This window comes from Genypterus blacodes, unplaced genomic scaffold (genome assembly GCF_046128005.1).
Source record: "Genypterus blacodes isolate CSIRO-AG114 ecotype Tasmania unplaced genomic scaffold, CSIRO-AGI_Gbla_v1 ptg000067l_1, whole genome shotgun sequence".
Taxonomy (NCBI): Eukaryota; Metazoa; Chordata; class Actinopteri; order Ophidiiformes; family Ophidiidae; genus Genypterus; species Genypterus blacodes.
This window is the reverse complement of record NW_027466879.1, coordinates 12,025,904-12,046,280: the sequence shown is the minus strand read 5'-3', so window position 1 is coordinate 12,046,280 and position 20,377 is coordinate 12,025,904. Positions and strand designations below refer to the sequence as shown.

The window sequence follows — 20,377 nt, the reverse complement described above, 5'->3', positions numbered from 1 at the left end:
GAATTAATAAGTTACTGTGCCTCCAGAACCAATGCCAGACTGTGGGGGGGGGGGGGGGGGGTAGAAATGGCATAATGTGAACCCAGGTTGAAATTGGATCGCTCAGATGATGGATGCTGTGTTGAGGTATATAAATGTGATCAAAACTGATAACCAATCCAGTCTCGCTCATTGTTTTTATGTATTTTTTGCCTTCAGATGGGTTTTCAAGCTCTAAGCTTGAGGTCGGATGGCTGCAGACATTTGATTTCACGTGGGCATTCTGTTTATCCACTTTTGTTACAGATGATTATCTGTGTGCACCATAAGAGCACTCGGCCTACTTGGACAGTTTCGGATTACAGAGGGTCAGAGCCCGGGCAGCAAAATTCACAGTTGTGATGGGACTGAGTGGGAATTGCGTAGGCACGGAATGAATACACTTTTATCCTCTTTTCATGATTAGCAATTCAAAATCATCACGGGTCATCGGTCATCTCGACTCAGTGGTTGGGTGCGATGACGTGATGTGTGTCCACGCTCACTAACAACTCTTCATTTCTAGTAAGTAAATTACTGGAATGATTACACCCATAATTAAACCATTATTCTCATTTGGATTAGTACATTTCTAATAATTGACCTTAATGATGGTTTAATCAAACATCGAAAGGGAATGTATAAAGGGAGATGGCAGAGTGAGTAAATTCTGGCCATTATTGTAATTTGGTGATATTTTACTGTATAGGGCACCAATTATGTTATTTGGTTTCTTTTTATTTCATCAACCGTGAAATATGGTCATTAGATTGCCTCCCTCCTGTTTGTGCCATGTATTTTAAAAAGAGAGCAAAAACAACTTTCTAATTTTCTCCACACTGAAAGGAAACCTTCAATAAGATCATCAGACAAGATTTTTCACCCCATAGTTCCAGATAAACGTGTTTATGTATCCATGTTCCGAGTATCTCTTCATACATCATGACTCATAACTTATTTCAGGTGACGGTGTATAGAGAAATGATATCTCACTGTGGCATTATTACTAACATCGTCCTCGCAGTCAGGAACTAATGCATCTTGTCATCATTTGATCAGTCATTTATGAATGTTAAGATGATTTCCGCAGTACTAAATTACAGGCAGAGGCAAATAACGGAAAGAAATTCTGAACAGACTTTCAATCATCCTGACCTCAGCGTATCTGTCACACACTTACATCAGTCTGTGGGAGGGAGTGAGGTGCTGTGAGCGGGTGTTGCCAAAGTTGAGGAAGTAGAATTTGGGTTGGGTAGATCTACAACAGTCTCGGCAAAGCAACCGATTGAAAAAGACGACACAAAAACCTCAGACGCGAGAAGGAAGTCATTGTTTTCTCTCCACTCACATTATGCACTGTTTTGTACAGTGAGGGGTTAAATTATGTTGGACTGACATTGCATTGCTCAAAGGCCTTGACACTAGTACTTGTTTAGCAAGTGTAAGCATTTCACACACACACACACACACACACAAACACAGACGACTGTCCCCTTCTGTCAAAACGCCGATGCATTCTAACACATTAACCAAGACCTCTGGCACTAATCGCTGTCTAATATGAGAAAAAGAACGGACATCTGTGAAAATGACCTCAGCTAATAATAAGAGACCTAATTTCCTATCGAGAGCTTCACTACAGGGAGAACGGCGTTGAAGTGGAAGGCTTGAGCTCACCGTCCTGCTGAGGCTCTCTGTCCTGAATGAACACCGTGTCCTGATTTGGTCCTTTGTGACTGAATCCGACCTATGAACCTCTTTGCAACGGGGAGGGGGCTTTACCGGATCAATCAAGCACCAGAAACTCAAACAAGTTTTTATCAAGGAGGATCCCGAGTGCAGACAAAGATCAAGACAGCTTTACACATAGTCGTGAAAGTGCTGCCTTTTTTTTTACTAAAATTACCACCAAGTGCTACTATCGGTCCTTTCATTGCTGCTGCTTTCACCTTCCAGTTTCAGTTTCATAAACACAGTAGTAGTACTCGCAGTAGTATTTCACAATTTATTTACATCACTTAGAAATATAATTTAGTCTTCCAACAGAGAAAAACATGACATCAAAACAGAATAAACATAGCAGAAAAGAGAGCCAATTTGATTTGGGCCACATTCAAACGACAACATTAACAAACTGTTCATATTCAGCAATGACAGCATGGAAGATACTTGATAACACATGAACACTGAAAAACCTCTAGAACCGACAAGCGCAAGTGATCGAGCGTGCGTGTGAACCTGTCAATTTGCATCATATACCACGATGCTGATGCTGATTATTATCTCTGCTTTTATCGCCTGCCGACATGCTGCAGCGAGCGACGGCGGCTATTTTAGCTCTTGCATCTGTGCTTCTATCTGGTCGTCGCTCAGGTTTCAGTGTTCGCTGCCGTTTAAAAAACGCAGTAACTTATTTCTTTATATAACGGGATACAGTGTGTGTGTTTACAGGGTTTGTCCTTTCTCTCATCTACAGTGGGAGGGGGGGGGTCTTCTTACAGTTGTGGCCCGCACCAACTGAATAAATGAAGGACGAATTCAGCTCAGGCAAGACTCATAACCGTCATGTACGTCTGCTCCTGTGTTTTCGACGGTGCATGCAAGAAAAAACGTGGAACGTATTCACAGGCCGGTAGAAAAGACATCTGTTGTCTGCAAAGCACATACGTACTTGTATACTTGTATGCCGTCTTCCCATATTCGTGCTCTATCGCAGGACAGAAACATTACCTTTCCTCTTTCCAATTGTATACCATAACTGTTCCATGTAGCCATGGTTACCATCTGACCCCAGTCGATGCATTTACCTTGCATTGAGGGAAGAACGCCACAGGGCTCCGAAGTGACGAGATGTGCCTGAGAGCACCACTTGACAGGAAAGCGAACCTATCTTTATCAGCATGACGCAGCCTTAGAAAGCAGTTCAGTCAAACCATCTTGACAAACCTAATTAGTGGCTCTCACCAGGAGAGGAAAGAAGGATGATTAGGATTGATCTCACGGCTGTGTGGGTAGAGTCATCCTGCATGTGGTGAGGAAGACGCTTCCTCCCCGTTGGCAGATGGGATGTGGACGTGTGTCGGGAGTGAGCTTGAGGAGGCAGGCGTGCTAAAAACACGGCATCGCGGATCTCGGATCAATCTTTGCGTGACGGGCGGAGCGGCACAAAGCGGGGAACATTCAGCCACGTCCCAAGAGTCCCCGTTTCAGATGTAGAGAGAACCGTCCGCGGGTCCCACATAACCGACCCCTATCAGAAGAACATCTATTAAAGTCCAAATGCCCAGGCCGCCGAAGCTGAACAGTTTGCCCAGACCCTCTCTCCACTGGCCCAGATAGAACCTATCTGCTCCAAAGCCCCCAAGCGTGATGCTGCAGGTGGGAAAGGGAGTGGGGGAAAAAAGAATTCCGTTAAGTCAAAGTGTGTTTCTTGCATCTACGCTTTCATTAGTCATGTGACACTGGTTTTACCTGAGTGCTAATGCCGTGGACCATTTGTATCCTCCAGTCCAGTTGCAATATAATCGTTTCTGAAAACGCCTTTTACCTATAGAAGGAACAACACAACACAATATAATCTAAGTCCTGTATTTTCTATGAACCTGAACCCACAAATGACTTCAACTTGTAAACCCTGAACTGACTGAAAAAAATTTGGACCCTTTTCTTAATATCTGCCTTCCTTTTCCCAGGAACTGAAACAACCACACATACTTTATCAATGAGCATTTATCCCACCTAAACAATGTACGTGGTCCAGCACATCACAGGTGGCGTTGTAGCGTTTGCGTGGGCATGACACCGTCATACAGTTAGTGGAGTTTGAGCATCGGTACTGGGATGGATCCAGCTGCCAGCAGAACTGACAGGTTACAGTGAGAGGGAAGCTGGATTGTTGCTGCCCCGACTCTGCCTACAAACACAAAAACACATCATTAAACTACAGTTTTGGTTTAGAATTCGTGAGTCTCACACATTCTCTGTTCCTATATGGAAAAACTCAAATAGGACTCACTATACAGTGGATGCCTCTCTTGGCTTTACAGGTGAAATTAGCAGGTTTTCCATATGTGCAGTTGTGTTGATAATTGCAGTGGACACAATCAGCTGGGAGGCGACTGCAGAGACCCGCGCTCGGACATTTAGAGGCGTAGCTCTCTTCTTCTGCGGGAGCCGCTGCAGGAGAAACATGTTTTCATTCAGCAAGAAGGGCAATCTAACCATTTTAATTCAATTCAAGACTTCATTTCTGATTTCATGAATGAGAAAGACATGAATTTTAGAAGAAGAAGGCTTGTGACAGATTTGATCTATAGGTTTAAACTAATTTTCCTCATGAATCCAATCCAATAATATGTCACAATGACAAAGCAAAAAAAAAAAAACCTACTGAAGGATTTTAAAAATTATAATGGCACACACTACTGTTACAATCTGTATAACGCTGATTACTGACGGAAGAGTTTACCTGAGGCTGCAGCGGGGACCACTGGGCTGCTGATGACAGGGCTCTGTTGGGGGTCTCTGGTGAAGGGGGCCTCCTGGCCAACGTGAGGAGAGCTCAGATATCCTGACAAACAGCCGGACGATAACACAAATATTAGAACAATGCTGCAGTTTCTGAACTTCACTCCACAGACACTATCCGTACATTATCATAGACATTATTAGGCTCAGTCCAACTCCTCTGCCATGATGATGAGACCACACTGACATGGGTGTGGAAATAACAATGATTGCTATAAAAAAAGAAAGAAAAAAAGAAAATGCTTGTGTTCTGAGAGAAATGCACACCGACGTCATTAAAAAACGAGAGAAAAAAATATAAAAACAACTATAAATTAAGGACTGTTATATGTAAATACGGCGTTGTGAGAAATTTGACAGTAAAATCAGGTTTATGTCTTAGTACTGAAACAATCAATAAAAAATGTTTAACTGGTTTAGGTAATTATTTAGCCGACTGAGTTAATACTAAAGGTGTATTTTGTATTTAAGAGATAGCTAATCAGTGCTCCCCCAATGCGTTCCATGTTTTCACAGCTGCCTGGCGTTAGCTTGGTAGCTAACCGCCTGACGCTAACTCAGCTAACATCACTAGATCGCTTTGCTTATGGGCCAAGACAGTGTCGATCTCTACCATACACACACACACGCACCGTTAACACACTGCAAGGCCAGGTCCATGAACAATATCGTCACAATTCCGTAGGCTTTCAAGCATCGCCCTCGATCCGGTCTCCATATCTGGTAGACAGTGGCCATTGTTGCTACAGAGAGCGAGCATACGCTGCGTTCAGGTCCTGTAGGGAAATACTGCTGTATTCATCTGACGAGTCTAAAAATGGTGTGCACAGGTTATGTATTTGCAAGTGATGTAACATGTTTGAATAAACATTGTTTCGATGAAACCAAATACTGCCATAAATGCCAAACCAAAATCTGCCAAATAATTATGAAATAAAATGAAAGCTGAAAGCTGAAGAGTTATGGCTACACATAATCTAACTATTCCCTACATAAGCATTTGTTTACTAACTTGTACTTTCAATACGTAGGAGGACGTTAAGGCAGAATTCAAGCTAGAGTGACATCAAAGCTGAGCTGAGATAAAAATGTCTTATCAATAACCAACCATCGACAATTTTCCCACGGAATATGAACGCAGCGAAACAAGTACTTCCGTGTCTGCATTGTAGCCACGCCCACCTCTAACCAAAACTCCATGTTTCCAGTATATGATGCAGGGCTGCACAGAAGTGGCACGCAGGTTTTTACATGTCCTGAAACGGAAAATGAGCTAATCTGATCTCTAGAAAGGAAATGCACATTTGTGTAACAAGAAGCGGCAGCCAACAGAGAAAAGGGGACAGGGGCGAGAGAGAGAGAGAGAGAGAAAGAGATAGAGACGTTTAATAATGTTGTAGAACCAAAACATCTAAAAATCAATCAATCTAATGATTAGATTTTCATGCAGGGCCTAATTTATTGTATTTGATTAGATTAGATTTAAATACAATATGCCTACATGAAATCATGATGACTTGATTTACCTGGTGATTTGTAAGACTTCGCACAACAAGAAACGATGATGTATCTTTAGGGTTTTTTTTAAGATTTTAAAATTCTTACATGTCTTTATAACGTGCGAGGAAAACCGAATGCCAGGGAAAACCCTCACAGGCACAGGGAGAACATGCACCACACAGGACTCCGGCTGTCTGCTGGATTTGAAGCCAAATACCTCCTGCAGTGATGCAACTGCTACTCACTACGCCTCATTCACACGTGCCGTCTTTCCCTGCAATGTCCAAGAAAGCTTCCTGCATGTAGACAGAGAGATGGGTCATGTGTGAATGGGAACAGGGATCGATATTCACGGAATTCTGTACCTCCAGTGTCTTACCTCTGGACAGCCTGTAAGGCTGTGCTTGGAATGAAAGCAATTGAGAAGAATGGAAGCGCAGATCAAGGCTTAGGTCCATCTGACGGGACATTTTTCATATGGAGGGATCGAACCAATCACAAGACTCTGATGAGAGCTGATGACCCATTTGAATCCTGTGTCCTCGTAATGACGAGTTGACAAAGTTTTTTTTCCAAGAATAGCCGGCGTTGAATATCAACTACATTACAAGAACAATGAAACCGGACAAAAACAGCTCCTTGCCCACCATGTTGCTGGAAATAATAGTAGTCTTTTGCCGAGTTGGCTTCAAGTGTATCCAGTCTTGTCCCATCCGTTCCTTCATCTATTACTTTTTTTAGTGGTTGGCATCCATAAATGTTGCATTTCCGCCATCTGCTAGACTGTCCCTTGCCCCATCTATTCCGGCATTGCCATAGCATGTGTGAAAAGGTGCAAGACAGCAATGCTCCTGAACACAACTGCATATATGAATACTGAAAATCACTAGCGGTGCCTAAAAGGTCATGCCAGGAATTTACTATGTTTCAAAAGGCCTTGAGCCATTGTGTCAGTCCTTTTGCCAGTGGCTAGCAATTTCACTGGCCAACCAATAGCCTCAGTACACCCCTGGTTTGACTCATTATTCGGTGATGGCTCAGACCTGGATTGCAGCCAGTGGTGGTTTACAAGGTCCTCCAGTGTGGGCCGATCATCTGGGTTCTTGGCCAGGCAACTCTCCAAAAATCTACGGCAATCTGAAGAGAAAGAATGAAATCCAAATGAATCCAAATATTTACATACATTGTCCTTAAAGGTGTTTTGTGTGTGGGTGTGTGTGCGTGTGAGAGAGAGGGAGACTGACTTGCAGACAGCTTTTTGCTGATAGTAGGTTTCATGAAGATGATATCAACTTTTCTTTGGAAAGGATTACTCCCATGCACCATTGCATAAAGCAATAAACCAAGCTGCCAAACGGTGGTCGGCTCAGCTTTGTAGCAAGAATACAGATGCATCTCAGGTGGACAGTAAGCAAAGGTTCCTAAAATACACACCAAGACACAGAAAGAGATACGATTAGTACAGAGTGAACTTTTCATCAGTGACTCAGGTTAGAGTAAAAAAGTCATGATTAAAAAGCAGCCCACCCACCTGCAGTCACATTGTTCTCATGTTGTGTGAATCGGATTCCACAGCCAAAGTCTATCACTTTGACACAAGGAACACTAGAAGTTGTTTGAATTAGAATGTTTTGTAGTTTGAGGTCGCGGTGGAAGACTCCTTTGGATTTCATATGTACGGCAGCATCCACCAGCTGCTTCTGTATATCCTGAGGCAGAGAGAGAACAAGACAATTAGTTTGTAGGAGACTGAAATTGTCCACAGAATGCCAACTAATAACACGCACACACACCAACTTTACCTTAGCTATGTGCTCTTGCAGGCCTCCACTGCTCTTAATGTAGTCCAGAAGATCCATGCAGGGCACAGGGCGCTCCATAACCAGGATGAGCTCATCGTCCAGATCAAAACAGTCCAACAGGGCAACTACGGGATTGTTGCCAGTTGACTCACGTCCTGCCCATGCAGAGTACATCATTACTGCCTCTAGTGAAATGAAGTGCAAGTCCCCATTTAATCTCTGAAGAAGAACACAAAGAGGATTGGAAAAACATGAATGAATATATGGAAAACAATCTGAAGAAATGTTTAATTGTGATTTAGACCAAATCACTCACTAGAGGTGTGCGTACTACACTTGTCTGGTCAACATGTTTAATAGCCACCTACAAGATAGAATATAATGAATACTTGAATATAATGAATATATCACATTATAGTACGTGAACTGTATAAGGTACTTGTGCTTTTTGTAATGTGTGTGTGTCTGTGTCTGTGTGAATGAGACTCACAGGTAAATTGTCTTCTTTGCGGTACCCAGCAAAGACTTCACCAAAGCCTCCTTGACCCAGAGATTCCTCCTCTGAATATGCTGCTTCAAAATAAACTAGGGAAAGCAAATCACACATCTAATCAATGATTGCAATTCATGTTTTTTTAAGAAAAGTAATCGCAATAATCTTATTAAGTTATATATTACCTCTGGAGTTTCGGCATATGTTGCAATTGAGAATACTCTTCATCACTTCAAGCTTGGAGGGAGTCAGAGATTTCCCTTTCCTTTCCTTCCCTCTCCTCTTCCTGGTGCCCCCTCGGTCATCCTCAGTCTTTCTTTTGCTGCTCCTCCCCTCTAACTTGCTCGAGGTCTGGCTGTCGTCCTGGGTCAAGCTCAGGAATTCTCCGCTATTGTCACGGATAACCTTTCGTTTTATCGTCTGTCTTCTTTTCAAGGTGGCAACGTCCGCCTCTGTGTTGCTGTTGTTGCTTTCAGTGGCTTCGCTTTTAACAACTTGTGTCCTTACACGGGTGCTGCCTGTAAAAATGAGAAATAAAATGATTTGCATGTTTAACTGCTGCTTGTTGTGACTCAGTTGCCCTTTTCTGTGTAAAGCGGGAGAACAAAACATTAGAAACATTTATGTTGAGGTTGAATCAATACAGCTGGGATGCAGTGTCCACAAAAAGTCAACTTTATGAGTTTCACAAATAGGATTTCCTTCGCTGGCATATGTACACAATCTATAACACACACACGTTGGTGCCGAGGACCAGCAACTACATACTTTCCCATGTCTCCCTGCTCTCCATGTGCCTCATCATCTAAATTGGGTGTGTTGTGTGGGTTTTGTGCCTTCCAGATCTGGATTAGTTAAACAGCTGATTGTGTGTGTAGGTGTTGCAGGAGGACAGGAGAGAATCAGATTCACATTCAACAGAACATATCATCAGTCTGCATAGTGTTACTACACAGGAGTACATCAAGTGTGAACAGTGTGCATCATTGTTGAGGATCTTCATTACTCACTATGCTTCCTATAAGGACAGAAACGTAATTCTCGTGTAGATGTGCAATACATGGTGCGTGTGACTGAAAGGAATATGGGAATGTGTTATAATAGAGTAAAGTGATGTCATGCGGGATTGACGGTAGAGAGATGGGGGCGGGACGTCCATCGATGACGTCGTCACCCGAGAAAATACGCAATCAAAAGGCACGCGACGTGTGTTTGAGCTTGCAGTTCGTGTTGTCGTATTGCTGTGCGTATTTGAAGTGTGTTTCGTTTCTGTGGCGGAATTAAAACGAAGTTGGTTTGGAAGTAGCGCTGCGCCGTGATGCCTTGGATGTGAAGAATGGACTGGCAAAACAATTTAAAGTAGTTCAAACAAATGCAATCTCCAACATGAGAATATAATTAAACTGGGACTTTATCGGCTCCCATCCCTTTAATTGCCGATTATAAAATACACTAATAAACTGGGACTGAAGGGTTATGTTCCTAAATATCAAATGATCAATGTGACAGTGGGATTAAACGAAACCTGAAAAAAAAGCTTCAGAGTAGAGGCTGATTTGGCTGAATTGATGACACCATAACATGTTGATATGCAAATATGGCCACCAAACACTCTGCTGCTACTCATACTCCCCAATCCAATAGCGAGAGGAGAATTAAAAAACCGTTTAAAATAATGTACCTGTTATGTTGACAGTTTCCCATGCAGAGTAGGTCAATGTCCTCCAGCAGGCTGCTTCAAAACTTTGATTTGGATGTACTGCAATATGCATGGAAATACAAACATAAAAACACAGTCTCAGTATACATATTGATGGTCTCACAACATCCAAAGCTTCATACAAACCTCTGACACAGATCCTCTCGCCCACAAACTCTAAACTGAGGCTTGTGTCTTCTCAGTCCTCTTTACAAAAACACACTACACATCCAATTCATGGACACGTGTCAAGGGTCTGACCCCAATGTTCCCAAGGGAACTCAGGCACAGAAGGACCAACAGGGATAACAAAGGAAAAATGGCAAATTAAGAAGGAGGAAGAAATTGCTACTTATTTCTGTCTTTCCAAGGTCAGATGTGCTTTTAAAGTGCAGTCCATTTACTTTGCAGCGGAACAGATAGATAAACTCAACCCCATAGGAAAAAGGACACATTCTTTACATACAATAGGCCAAGGGAAGGTTGCAAGTCATCGTATTGTCTCCAGATTGCATTAGCTGTCCATTAACTACACAGAGGAACTAATGCCTGGCACAAAGAGTGAATCTACATCACAGAGGCCTTCAGGAGATGAATACATGTGAACATGAACGTTGTTATTAATGGATTCAAACAGAGTTGCTGAATGTGAGCTGGCATAACCATTACACGTCATTAGCAGTGTTGATGATGGACCTTGCACTGTTAAAACACAGTTGGGATGGACTGTAAACGGACCAATGAGAGGAGATTGCGACAAGAAATTGGATGACTCAAAGCCGGAGATAATGGGCCGCAGGATTTTAGCCCAGAACCTGGATGTATTTTGGTAGCAGTTGTTTCAAAGCAAACTTCCCTGAATCCAGGATGATTAACCTGGACTGGATGAGGTGATCACAGGCTCGTGGCGCTTGTTCAGGACAATGTTAGAACACGTTAATTGTTGATACCAGAGAAAGGATGGGAACATGCCAAACAATAGGATAATTGCAGAACAAAGCCGGGTGTACTATAATTGTAATGTCTGACGCCGATGTTGACATTGTCGAATTAATGTTTTAAATTAAAGTGGAAGAACAAAAGAGTCGATAGACAGATTTTAATTTTATTTCTGGATATATCAATTCACCATGGAAACAGACCTTTGTCATTCATTCACATACAAAACCTTCTCGTTATGACAATTATTCATTTTTTTCCCAGTCACTTCCCTTCAGAAAGACTTTTTTCACACCAACATCCATTATTTTACTTACATGTTAGTTCATAGTTTCCCCTTCCCCTTTCATTTTTACTGTATGTACCACCCTTATGTGTGATGTCATTTATATCCCTTTAACTTTCGTCTTTCTTAATCGGCCCGAGTGTTCTGGGACTTAGAACTCTTCCTCTGCCCTTTGACAGCGGGACTGTTTGAGCAGGGTCAGGCGAGCCAGCACCTCCGCCACCGACAGCTCTCCGTGGACTTTGTTGTCCCTTGTGCGCACATTGACGCCGTCCGTCATCTTCTCCTTCTCGCCGACCACTGCCAAGACACAAGGGCACACAACAGCTTTTACGCCAGCCAAGTCACACTAAAACACACAGCTACACTAACACATTCCTTTTGCTTTGTGCCACTGAATTCGACAGCTCCGGCTGCTTAGGCAGCTTGGGGATCGATTTGACTCGCATTCAATCAGTTAAAGAAATGCATTATTTATTCTATTGTCGTTTTATCTTTTTAAGTGACTTAAATGTCCCTCCCTGACCCTTGTTTCTTTAAAAAAAAAAACTAAATAAAATATAAGATGACTGCAATGCTTAAGGAGCACCACAGGGGATTCAAAGCAATAAATAAACAGAGACAGATTGCAAAACAGAAACCACAGCCATGTAATTTCCTTCTCAGTTTGAGGTGATTGCAGCTTGTGGCCTGATTGGAGCCGGACAGACTTAGTGCACACTTGAGTTAAATGCGCTGATGAAATGCAGAACACTAACTTACCCAGAATGAAGTTATACTGAGCCAACTGAGCATTCCGGATTTTCTTGTTCAGAAGACAACCGGAGTCTAAGTCGACGTCTGCCATGAAACCAGCTTCTCCAAATTGCTTGCAAACCTGACAGGCAAAGATGAAACGCACAAAAGTCAGTCATGTCCCTTGCTGTCTGCTTTCATACAGCTGTTAAGAAATGTGGTCAACATGGGACAGTTTACCCTTTTGCCGTATTCCTCACAGGACGGGTTGACGGGCACCACCATCACTTGACGTGGTGAGAGCCACAGAGGCCTGGCAGAAGGACAAGTTCATTAACTCGGGGGGAAGATTACAACATTAACACCATCTTCTCCCTTATAAAAAAAAATTGCCTGGTAAAACCTTTAGTGCGACAGGCTTGAAATTATGTTTAATTTCATAAAAAACAAAAAACCCAATGAGAAATGAAAAAGCCTCTCACCATTTCCCTGCATAGTTTTCTGTGAGAATGGCAATCATCCTCTCCACTGAGCCCAAGATGGCGCGATGGATGATGACTGGTCGTGCTTTGTCATCGCCATCCTTCCTGTAGGAAAAATATAAGCTTTCTATTAAATATTAGGTATCGTGGCAAAATTAACCCCTCACCTATACAAACATCTCAAACATGCATACAATGCTTCACCTTTAAGAATATGCCTAATAATAATAATAATAATAATAATGATTCCATGGAACACAGTGCTCAAGATGAGTTATCTTCCACAGAGGGGATTAACATATAATCCTCTGTGGAGTAAAGCACGCAGACTCAGCAGTGAGTCAATATTTGGATTAGGTAACTGACCCCACAAAGGTTAGATTGAAGCGAATAGGTAGCTGGAAGTCCAACTGAATGGTTGCGCACTGATGGTAGCGTCCGATGGCGTCCTTAATCTTAATATCAATCTGAAACGATAAATAAGTGTTACAGTTCTTTCCAGTTCCAAGAGGATTTTTGATCTTGGAATTGACAGGAGATGTAATAAATACAGACCTTGGGTCCATAAAATGCACCGTCTCCAGGGTTGAGTTTCCATGGCTCCCCAAACTCATTCAGGCTGTTCTCCAGTTGCTGTCGACACACCAGACTCACATTAACATAATTGAAATTGAAATACAATCAATGCAGTTACTGTGATGCAGACCAATCTTCAGTGTGGATATTTATAGTGACCCAAACAAGTACTGAAAATGAAACGTGATGAAACAATACGAGTCTGGCAAATTACTTTCTACATTTATACTTTAGGTAAATCACTTACAAGAGCTTCTTACAAAAGGGAGAAACGCTCAAATGTATCCATGAACGAAATGAAAGCAAATCATGTCAACTAATGAGAAATGTATTGCAGTGATATTGATTGATGTTTCACAATGACTGATCGCTCTCACTGCCTCTTTCATCCACAGTATTGAGCCGATATCAACATGATGAATTATTTGTTAAGCCCCTGGATTAGAAAGCGAGTGGTAGGAGCAAAGTCAGAACACTGGATGAATCCATCCATCCATCCATCTACAATCGTAGCGCTGGTGTTTCCATTTTTTTACTTTGACTGTGATAAATGATGCAAAAATACGCCTTCTCACCTTCTCTGCCTGGTTCCACACCGCTATGTCACCCAGGTACTTCTCTGGCCGAGTGGAGAGGTGCAGCTGGAAGGAAAATCCAAACACATAGTAGACGCCGCGGAGGAAGTCCAGACAGCCTTTCATCTCTGACTCGATCTGTTGAAAAACACGACGGGGAGAGTTTTACAAATGCATTCAGAAATCATGCCGACTAATTGGCTACAGACAATCTGCATGACTGACACTAAGTGGATACTGATGGTCCCTAAACAGCCGTTTCAGTTTTTGTGATGGCTTTCCACATTACTAAGGAGATGAAAACTGTCAAACTCATTGTCTTTCACTGTCACAATTGGATCCCTGGGAAATGCAGAAAATTACTCATGTTGTCACCTGTTCCATTGTGCAGAAAATGTGAGCGTCATCCTGCTGGAAGCGCCGCACTCTGGTCAGGCCAGTTAGTGTTCCTGACAGCTCGTTTCTGTGAAGGACCCCAAAATCTGCCAGCCTCAGAGGCAGCTCCCTCCACGAGCGAGGGCGGTGGCTGAACATCAGACTGAAGGACAAGCAGAGAGGAGGAAGTCAAATGTCTGCAGCATACATGGAATATTGTCTATGTATATTATAACAGTAGTGGCAGGAAGCGTAACTCAAAATGGACACAATTATGACCTGAAGACATTGGTGCAATATTTGGGAGACATGTAAAATGTTGATACAAGTTCAGTGGAGCTTATAAAAACTTAGCTTTTTCGTAGTTGCATCTTGGAAAATATTAAATAGCAAGCTTACATTTGAAGCTATTGACATTTGAGCAGATTTGTCTCCTTTTCAGGATGATTGCATGGTAAGATTACTGATGCTAGTCGATCTAATAGCATAAAAATATAACATCCTGGAAACAGGGTCATTTCCTTGACAAAAACAAATTACCAGTGTCCAGGGCAGTTCATGGGCTTGAGAGCAAAGATGTCTTCTTCCACTGGGAAGGAGAACATGTTCTCACTGTAATGTTGCCAGTGGCCAGAAGTCTCCCACAGTTTGCTGTTATAGATGTTGGGGGAGGCTACTTCCTGGAAGCCTCTTCTCCAGTACTCATCCTGTAAAAGCAGACAAACTTATCAACTGAAGTGAGAAAACTGACATCAAAAAGGTCGTGTGGGTTTTCTTCATGCGTTTGTGTTTTTTGTGCAGACTGCTGCTGACCCCGTTGGGTAGCACTTAATATAATCAGCCAATGTGAGAATTTGGAGGCTTTTCAAGTAGTAGTTCAGGGGCCAATTGTTGACCAAATCAAACAGAACACAAAGGGAGCCAGACACTGCACTTAAACGTGAGTAACACAGCCTTTGCTCATAGGCTTTATTCGGTTCATTGTCCAATCCAGACAGACTCAAAGTTTGACAAAGGGACTCAAGTAGAAGTGTTTTGTTGCGACTTGATTACACTGTGCATAAGAAATGACAAGCATGATTTTGGCTGTAAATCACATACGTCTCTCTCTCTCCACAAGGTTTCTGCACCACTGAGTTCTGTGCACTGCAGCCCTGCTATAGAAACCCGGCTTCATGCAATTGTCGATGGGCTGTTCACCCCGACATCATTTCTCCCATACAAAAAAGCGCAGAGGAACGCCTTAACATAGTGTAGAAAACTGTGTGTTTAATAACTCTGTGGAAGCATCAAGGGGAGTCTGAGTGGCACTTGACATTTCAGGTTATTGTGTTCTTTGGAATTCAGGGCGCTGTATATCGCAAGGAAGCTTGAAATGTGAAACATCGACTTCAGTAAAACCTCTGTACAGGTGCTGTTTGTCTTTTGTTCTTTATTTCCATCCTTGTGTCTGAATAATGGGCACTATATAGATCAGTGAAGCGCGGATGAGCCTGCTATGCGTCAGCCTGTTGAAACCGTGGCATCATTTCCTATCGTTTAAGAAGGTGGGGTGGACTCTTACCCTGATGAATTCGGTGAGCGTGTTGTAGATGTAGGCTCCACGCGGCATGAAGAAGCAGCTGCCAGGGCTGAGGTCGTGAAAGAAGAAAAGTTCCTGATCCTGTTGAGCGGAGCAGAATAGATGTTTTAATGACTTCGCAGGTCGCCATTATGTGCAAATGGAATCAGTATGGGAACCCAGGAAGAAATCACAAACATGAGTCCTCCCTCAAGGCGGCTCTAAGTGCACTTGTCCACCCGCCGCTTCAGCTACATTAGCCTGACATAATTCACAAGTAAGATATGAATATAGCTGAGAAAATGAGGGTTTTGAGTTGAGAGCGTGGAGCGGAGCAGAATAGACGTTATAATGACTTTGCAGGTCGCCATTATGTGCAAATGGAATCAGAATGGGAACCCAGCAAGACCCATGCTGTTTGTCGAGACCTGATCGGTGCTCAGAACTGAAATTCTTTAGAAAGTGAAGCAAAAGCATTTCAGTTGGCACAGACTTTGAGACAGTAACCTGTAGAAATCACAAACATATTACCTCCCTCAAGGCGGCTCTAAGTGCACTTGACTACCTATTATTAGCCTGACATAATTCACAAGTAAGATATAAATATAGCAGGGAAAATGAGGGTTTTGACTTGAGAGCAGGATTTCTGCATGGTCTTCATCATTCAGATTCAGTGGTCTTCACAATTGAGTGGTTTCAGGATGTCGTGTATGTGTGGGGGTCAATTGGGTTCAGGCCAAAGAGCACCATCTTGAAATGGATATGGCACTTGTGTCACCTCCTGCACACTGACTTTAACAGCACTATCTTGACTTCTTGGGTTTAATATGGAGCCGTGTTGCAATCACTGTGTCGCCGTCTGTGTCTCCCATGCTGGGAAAGCAGCTGGGGTGCTCAGATGAGCTCAGCGGTCCAGACTGTCGTACAGAAAGAAACACAGTGCCCCCAACTGGTACAAACCGGCAACACAACAATGCAAAACAACTAGTATGTACGCAGACGCCTTTCATCAGACGGAAAGAACTGAAGAGCTGAATGCTTTATTAAAATGACAAAGGGGAATAAGATGCTCCTTGTAAAAACAGATAAGAATAATGAAATGCCCATTGAAGAGCAATCAAAAGCAAGACCACAACCGGAGCAAGCAGGAACATTAATGCAGATTTATGAGCGGCTTTTTATGCTTTGGTTATTCAAAGCATATTGTAAACGGCTGTGTCTCGCCGCTCCTCTGGTTAACTGAGGAGAGAAAATGTCGTCTTCCCCTCACTGCTGTGTGTTTATACTAAGAAATGATGATGCATGCTTGGCTTGGCTGAGACGCGCAACTTGCTTAATCAATGTTTAAATTACACATGCATATCAACACATACAGCAAATGTCCTCAGTTACTGTAGACAAACCTGTATGTGAGCTTTTCAGATCTAATAGAGTGGTCCCATTATGGATTAAACACACGACCACATTTGTGACTCACTTTGCCAATCTTGCGGTGGTCTCTATTCTTGGCCTCCTCCTGGAAACGTTCCCACTCCTTCAGCATCTTCGAGTCTGGGAAGGAAATCCCATAAATCCTCTGTAGTGTCTCCATGTCGGAGCGGCCCTCCCAGTAAGTCGCAGAGTTCTGATAAAGGACAGCAGAATCCGTTTCTATCCTGATCAAACTACTACAAATAAAAATGCAATCACTAATTAGCACTTGCAGCAGATATTTAGCTCCAACTGAGAGGCCTGGCATTTCTACTTAAGTGTGTATAAACAATACACAGGAGAAATAAATCTAACTGCAACACACTGCTGTATGATGGGTTCTCTTTTCTAATGACTTGATTTTCAGCATCTCCATACGTATATAATAGCATAGTAGTATAGTATTTTGTTTCATAGCAGGGTGAAGAGGGGGGAAATTGTTTGTGATTGAAATGCGTAAACACCTTGTAGATCTTCATGGCCTTGATCTTGCCTGTATGTCTGACATGGGGCCCTCTGCACAGGTCAATCAAAGGCCCGCATCTGTATAGATTGACATATTATACGATAATTCCCATGATGAAACACACATACACACAGACGGTTTAAATCAGACATAAACATAATGCGATACCTTACCTGTAGACTGTAGTTGTGGGTGTGGTGACTTTCTCATTCAGAATCCGGCACTTGAATTTGTTGTACTAGGAGGTTAAAAACATGTGGCGTTAATAATAATATATTGGGTGGATGGGAGATTCTCTAAAGCAAATACTTCAGGTTTTAAGTCTTTAAATTAAGCCCGAGGCTGAAGCTTACACCTGGACATCTAGTAAGCACAGAATCCCAGGCAGGACGCAGCCTCCTCTCACCTTAAACATCTCCAGCAGTGTTTCCTTGCTGATCTCCAGCCTCTCAAAAGGCTGTTTGTCCTTCACCACAGTCTTACACAGAGCCTCCAGGTCCCCAAACTCAGTGCTGGACACCCCCCTGGGAAACAAACAAACGTCTTCTGTTAATCATGAGTGTTTTTGCTCAGTAGATATTCTTATAGATGATCAAGCAATCACGTCAGTCCTAGGTTAGACTTTTCCAGCCAGGAACAAATATCTTGAAACGACGACACGCTTCAGAAATGGTATGCAGGTGAGGAGACTTGCCCTTAAGACACTAAAAAGTCAGTCTACTTGCTTACTTCTGTCCTTCCAGGAACATGTCGTAGTAGAAGCCGTTCTCTATGGGGGGTCCGTAACAAAGACAGCCTCCGTAAAAGCGCTCCATCGCCTCACCAAGGATGTGAGCGCTGGAGTGCCAGTACACCTGAAATACAGGAACCAAAATGAAAATGTGAACCCATGGTGTAGTCGTTACAGACGTGAATGCCTACAGTTACAAAATTGCAGACACAAAGGCTGGGTCTTACAATACGGAGGACAGAAGAAGGAGAAGGGCAAAAAAAAGCACAAATTGCTGTAACAAAGAACTTCAGAAGGCTTTTTAAATTTTTTTAAATGCTTAAGCTACAAGTGATTGAGTGATTTGTTTTTTATTGTAATCAAATGTTCTTTATACTAACGGCTTGAGCGTCCTCATTGTCAAAGCGTAAGATCTCCAGAGTGCAGTCCTGCTCAAGAGGTCTGTCCAGGTCCCACAGCTCCCCGTTCACCCGAGAAATCACAGCATTGTCAGCCAGGCCCTGGCTGAGAGAAGATGAGATTTACAAACAGCAATGCCATAAATGTGACCCCTGTCCAGACATATATTCAACCTGCATTATCTGGAAAAACACAAACGCATATTTCTCCTAACGCCAATCATGCACAACCTGTATATTCTGTTTCAGGTGAAGTATTTCCTTGCAGAGACGACTCACCTGATATCACAAGCCAGTTGGTATGGGGTCGTGACCCAGGCCTGTCCCTCGACCTTACGCCCATCTGGCAGCTCCACAGTGATGGGTTTGCCGTCTGAGGCTCTCTGGGCCAGCAGGGCATCGCTCTCCTTCTTCAGTTGCTCATATAGGCTGAGGCGCTCTGGGATGAATCCAGGCAAGGGCGACAACTACGCAGGAAAATAAATATGAATTATGATTTCTTGTTTTCAATAAAAGGTAGGCGGGCAGGTGAGCTCTATTTTTTTTAAATAAACTTTAAGGAATGGAAATGAAGTTGCACGGCAAGCAAAAGGGAAATGAATGGATTTACATCTCACCTCCTTCACACCTCCATCTGCTCGTCCCTTCTCCTGCTTCTTCTCCTTCTTGTTCTTGTCAGTTGATTTGGTTTCAGAGGTCGACACCTGTTACCAAAAACATCACACCATTCTGAGAAGGCTGTATTGTCACTATGGTGACGCCTACATCACCCTGCACTGACAGGGGCGGCTATTTTTAAGCCATTTGGTAAATAGGACAGAGCCCCCTCACACATTTCATCAAAGGCAGCCATTACAGAGGTATAACACTCACAAGCCCAGTCTGGGTTACCTTATTTTCTGCTCGGTTCTTTGTCTGTTGGTCATTGCTGGTGTGTTTCCCTGGAGCTTTAGCGTTCTTCACCCCTTGCAGCTGTCTCCTGCCAGGCGCCTCCAGCTCCAGCTCCGCCTGGAGCGCCCGGCGGAGGTGCAGCAGCCGGTACTGGAGCTTCTCGTTCTCGCTTCGCAGGGTCTCCAGCTGCGGGGAAACGACCGAAGCACAGATGGTGTCCACTCCCCGGCTAAGTCCATCTCGTAGAGAGGAGATTTCATTGGTGAGGTGCCGAATTTCCTCCTCCTGACAGGCAAAGCGTGCCGCCAAACGCTCCGCCATCTTTAAATTACCTAAAGGCGGAAACAACCCAAACTTCCGGTGACGACAGGCGAGAATAAATTTCATTCAAATTAATAGAAGTCTTTATATAAATTCCTACCGCAATGTTGTTTATGACATACTATTAAATGAGTTTAATAAATACAATGAACGGGAGCTTTGACGTGTGATATAAAACCTTACGATTACTTCTACAACAACTCCTCTTACTGCAATTTCTTACAAGCACAACAACAAAAACAACAACCACGATAATAACAATACTACTACTACTACTACTACTAATGATAATAATAATGATAATTTTTAATTAAGCCATTTATACTATAAACCTGTTTCATTTCTATTATTTGTGTTGTTTTTAATTCTATAAGTGAGTCTAATTTTGTATACATATATAAAAATACTGTAAAGTATTTAAACCGCGCACGTCTTCAAAAAGCATTCACTTACTTTGGTGTGATTGAAACAATTTTTGTAGTAAGGGCATTTATCAAAATAACGACTTCCGTAAGGGCATTCATCGCCACCTA

At 42.8% G+C, this 20,377-nt stretch overlaps 3 protein-coding genes across 3 annotated transcripts; all 3 read right to left on the bottom strand.

Annotated features, from left to right (window-relative positions):
* Positions 1-1,926: 1,926 nt before the first annotated feature.
* Positions 1,927-5,323, bottom strand: tm2d3 (TM2 domain containing 3). Its single transcript, XM_076156307.1, has 6 exons — positions 5,178-5,323; positions 4,487-4,588; positions 4,034-4,194; positions 3,757-3,931; positions 3,490-3,565; positions 1,927-3,390 (listed from the first exon to the last, which is right to left on the bottom strand). The coding sequence occupies exons 1-6, from the start codon at positions 5,281-5,283 to the stop codon at positions 3,225-3,227; spliced, it is 786 nt and encodes a 261-aa protein (XP_076012422.1). The 5' UTR covers positions 5,284-5,323; the 3' UTR covers positions 1,927-3,224.
* A 973-nt stretch (positions 5,324-6,296) lies between these two features.
* Positions 6,297-9,133, bottom strand: LOC143004853 (serine/threonine-protein kinase pim-2-like). Its single transcript, XM_076156015.1, has 9 exons — positions 9,109-9,133; positions 8,526-8,858; positions 8,338-8,432; positions 8,164-8,211; positions 7,839-8,066; positions 7,577-7,745; positions 7,339-7,466; positions 7,115-7,234; positions 6,297-6,341 (listed from the first exon to the last, which is right to left on the bottom strand). Exons 1-9 carry the CDS (start codon positions 9,131-9,133, stop codon positions 6,297-6,299), a joined length of 1,191 nt encoding a protein of 396 aa, XP_076012130.1.
* A 1,997-nt stretch (positions 9,134-11,130) lies between these two features.
* Positions 11,131-19,849, bottom strand: tars3 (threonyl-tRNA synthetase 3). The gene is made up of 19 exons (XM_076156192.1): positions 19,524-19,849; positions 19,250-19,336; positions 18,912-19,099; positions 18,615-18,738; positions 18,234-18,358; positions 17,911-18,028; positions 17,678-17,742; positions 17,503-17,581; positions 17,046-17,192; positions 15,572-15,670; positions 14,548-14,714; positions 14,008-14,170; positions 13,633-13,770; positions 13,037-13,114; positions 12,848-12,948; positions 12,482-12,586; positions 12,240-12,312; positions 12,027-12,141; positions 11,131-11,564 (listed from the first exon to the last, which is right to left on the bottom strand). The coding sequence occupies exons 1-19, from the start codon at positions 19,842-19,844 to the stop codon at positions 11,416-11,418; spliced, it is 2,442 nt and encodes an 813-aa protein (XP_076012307.1). The 5' UTR covers positions 19,845-19,849; the 3' UTR covers positions 11,131-11,415.
* Positions 19,850-20,377: the final 528 nt, after the last annotated feature.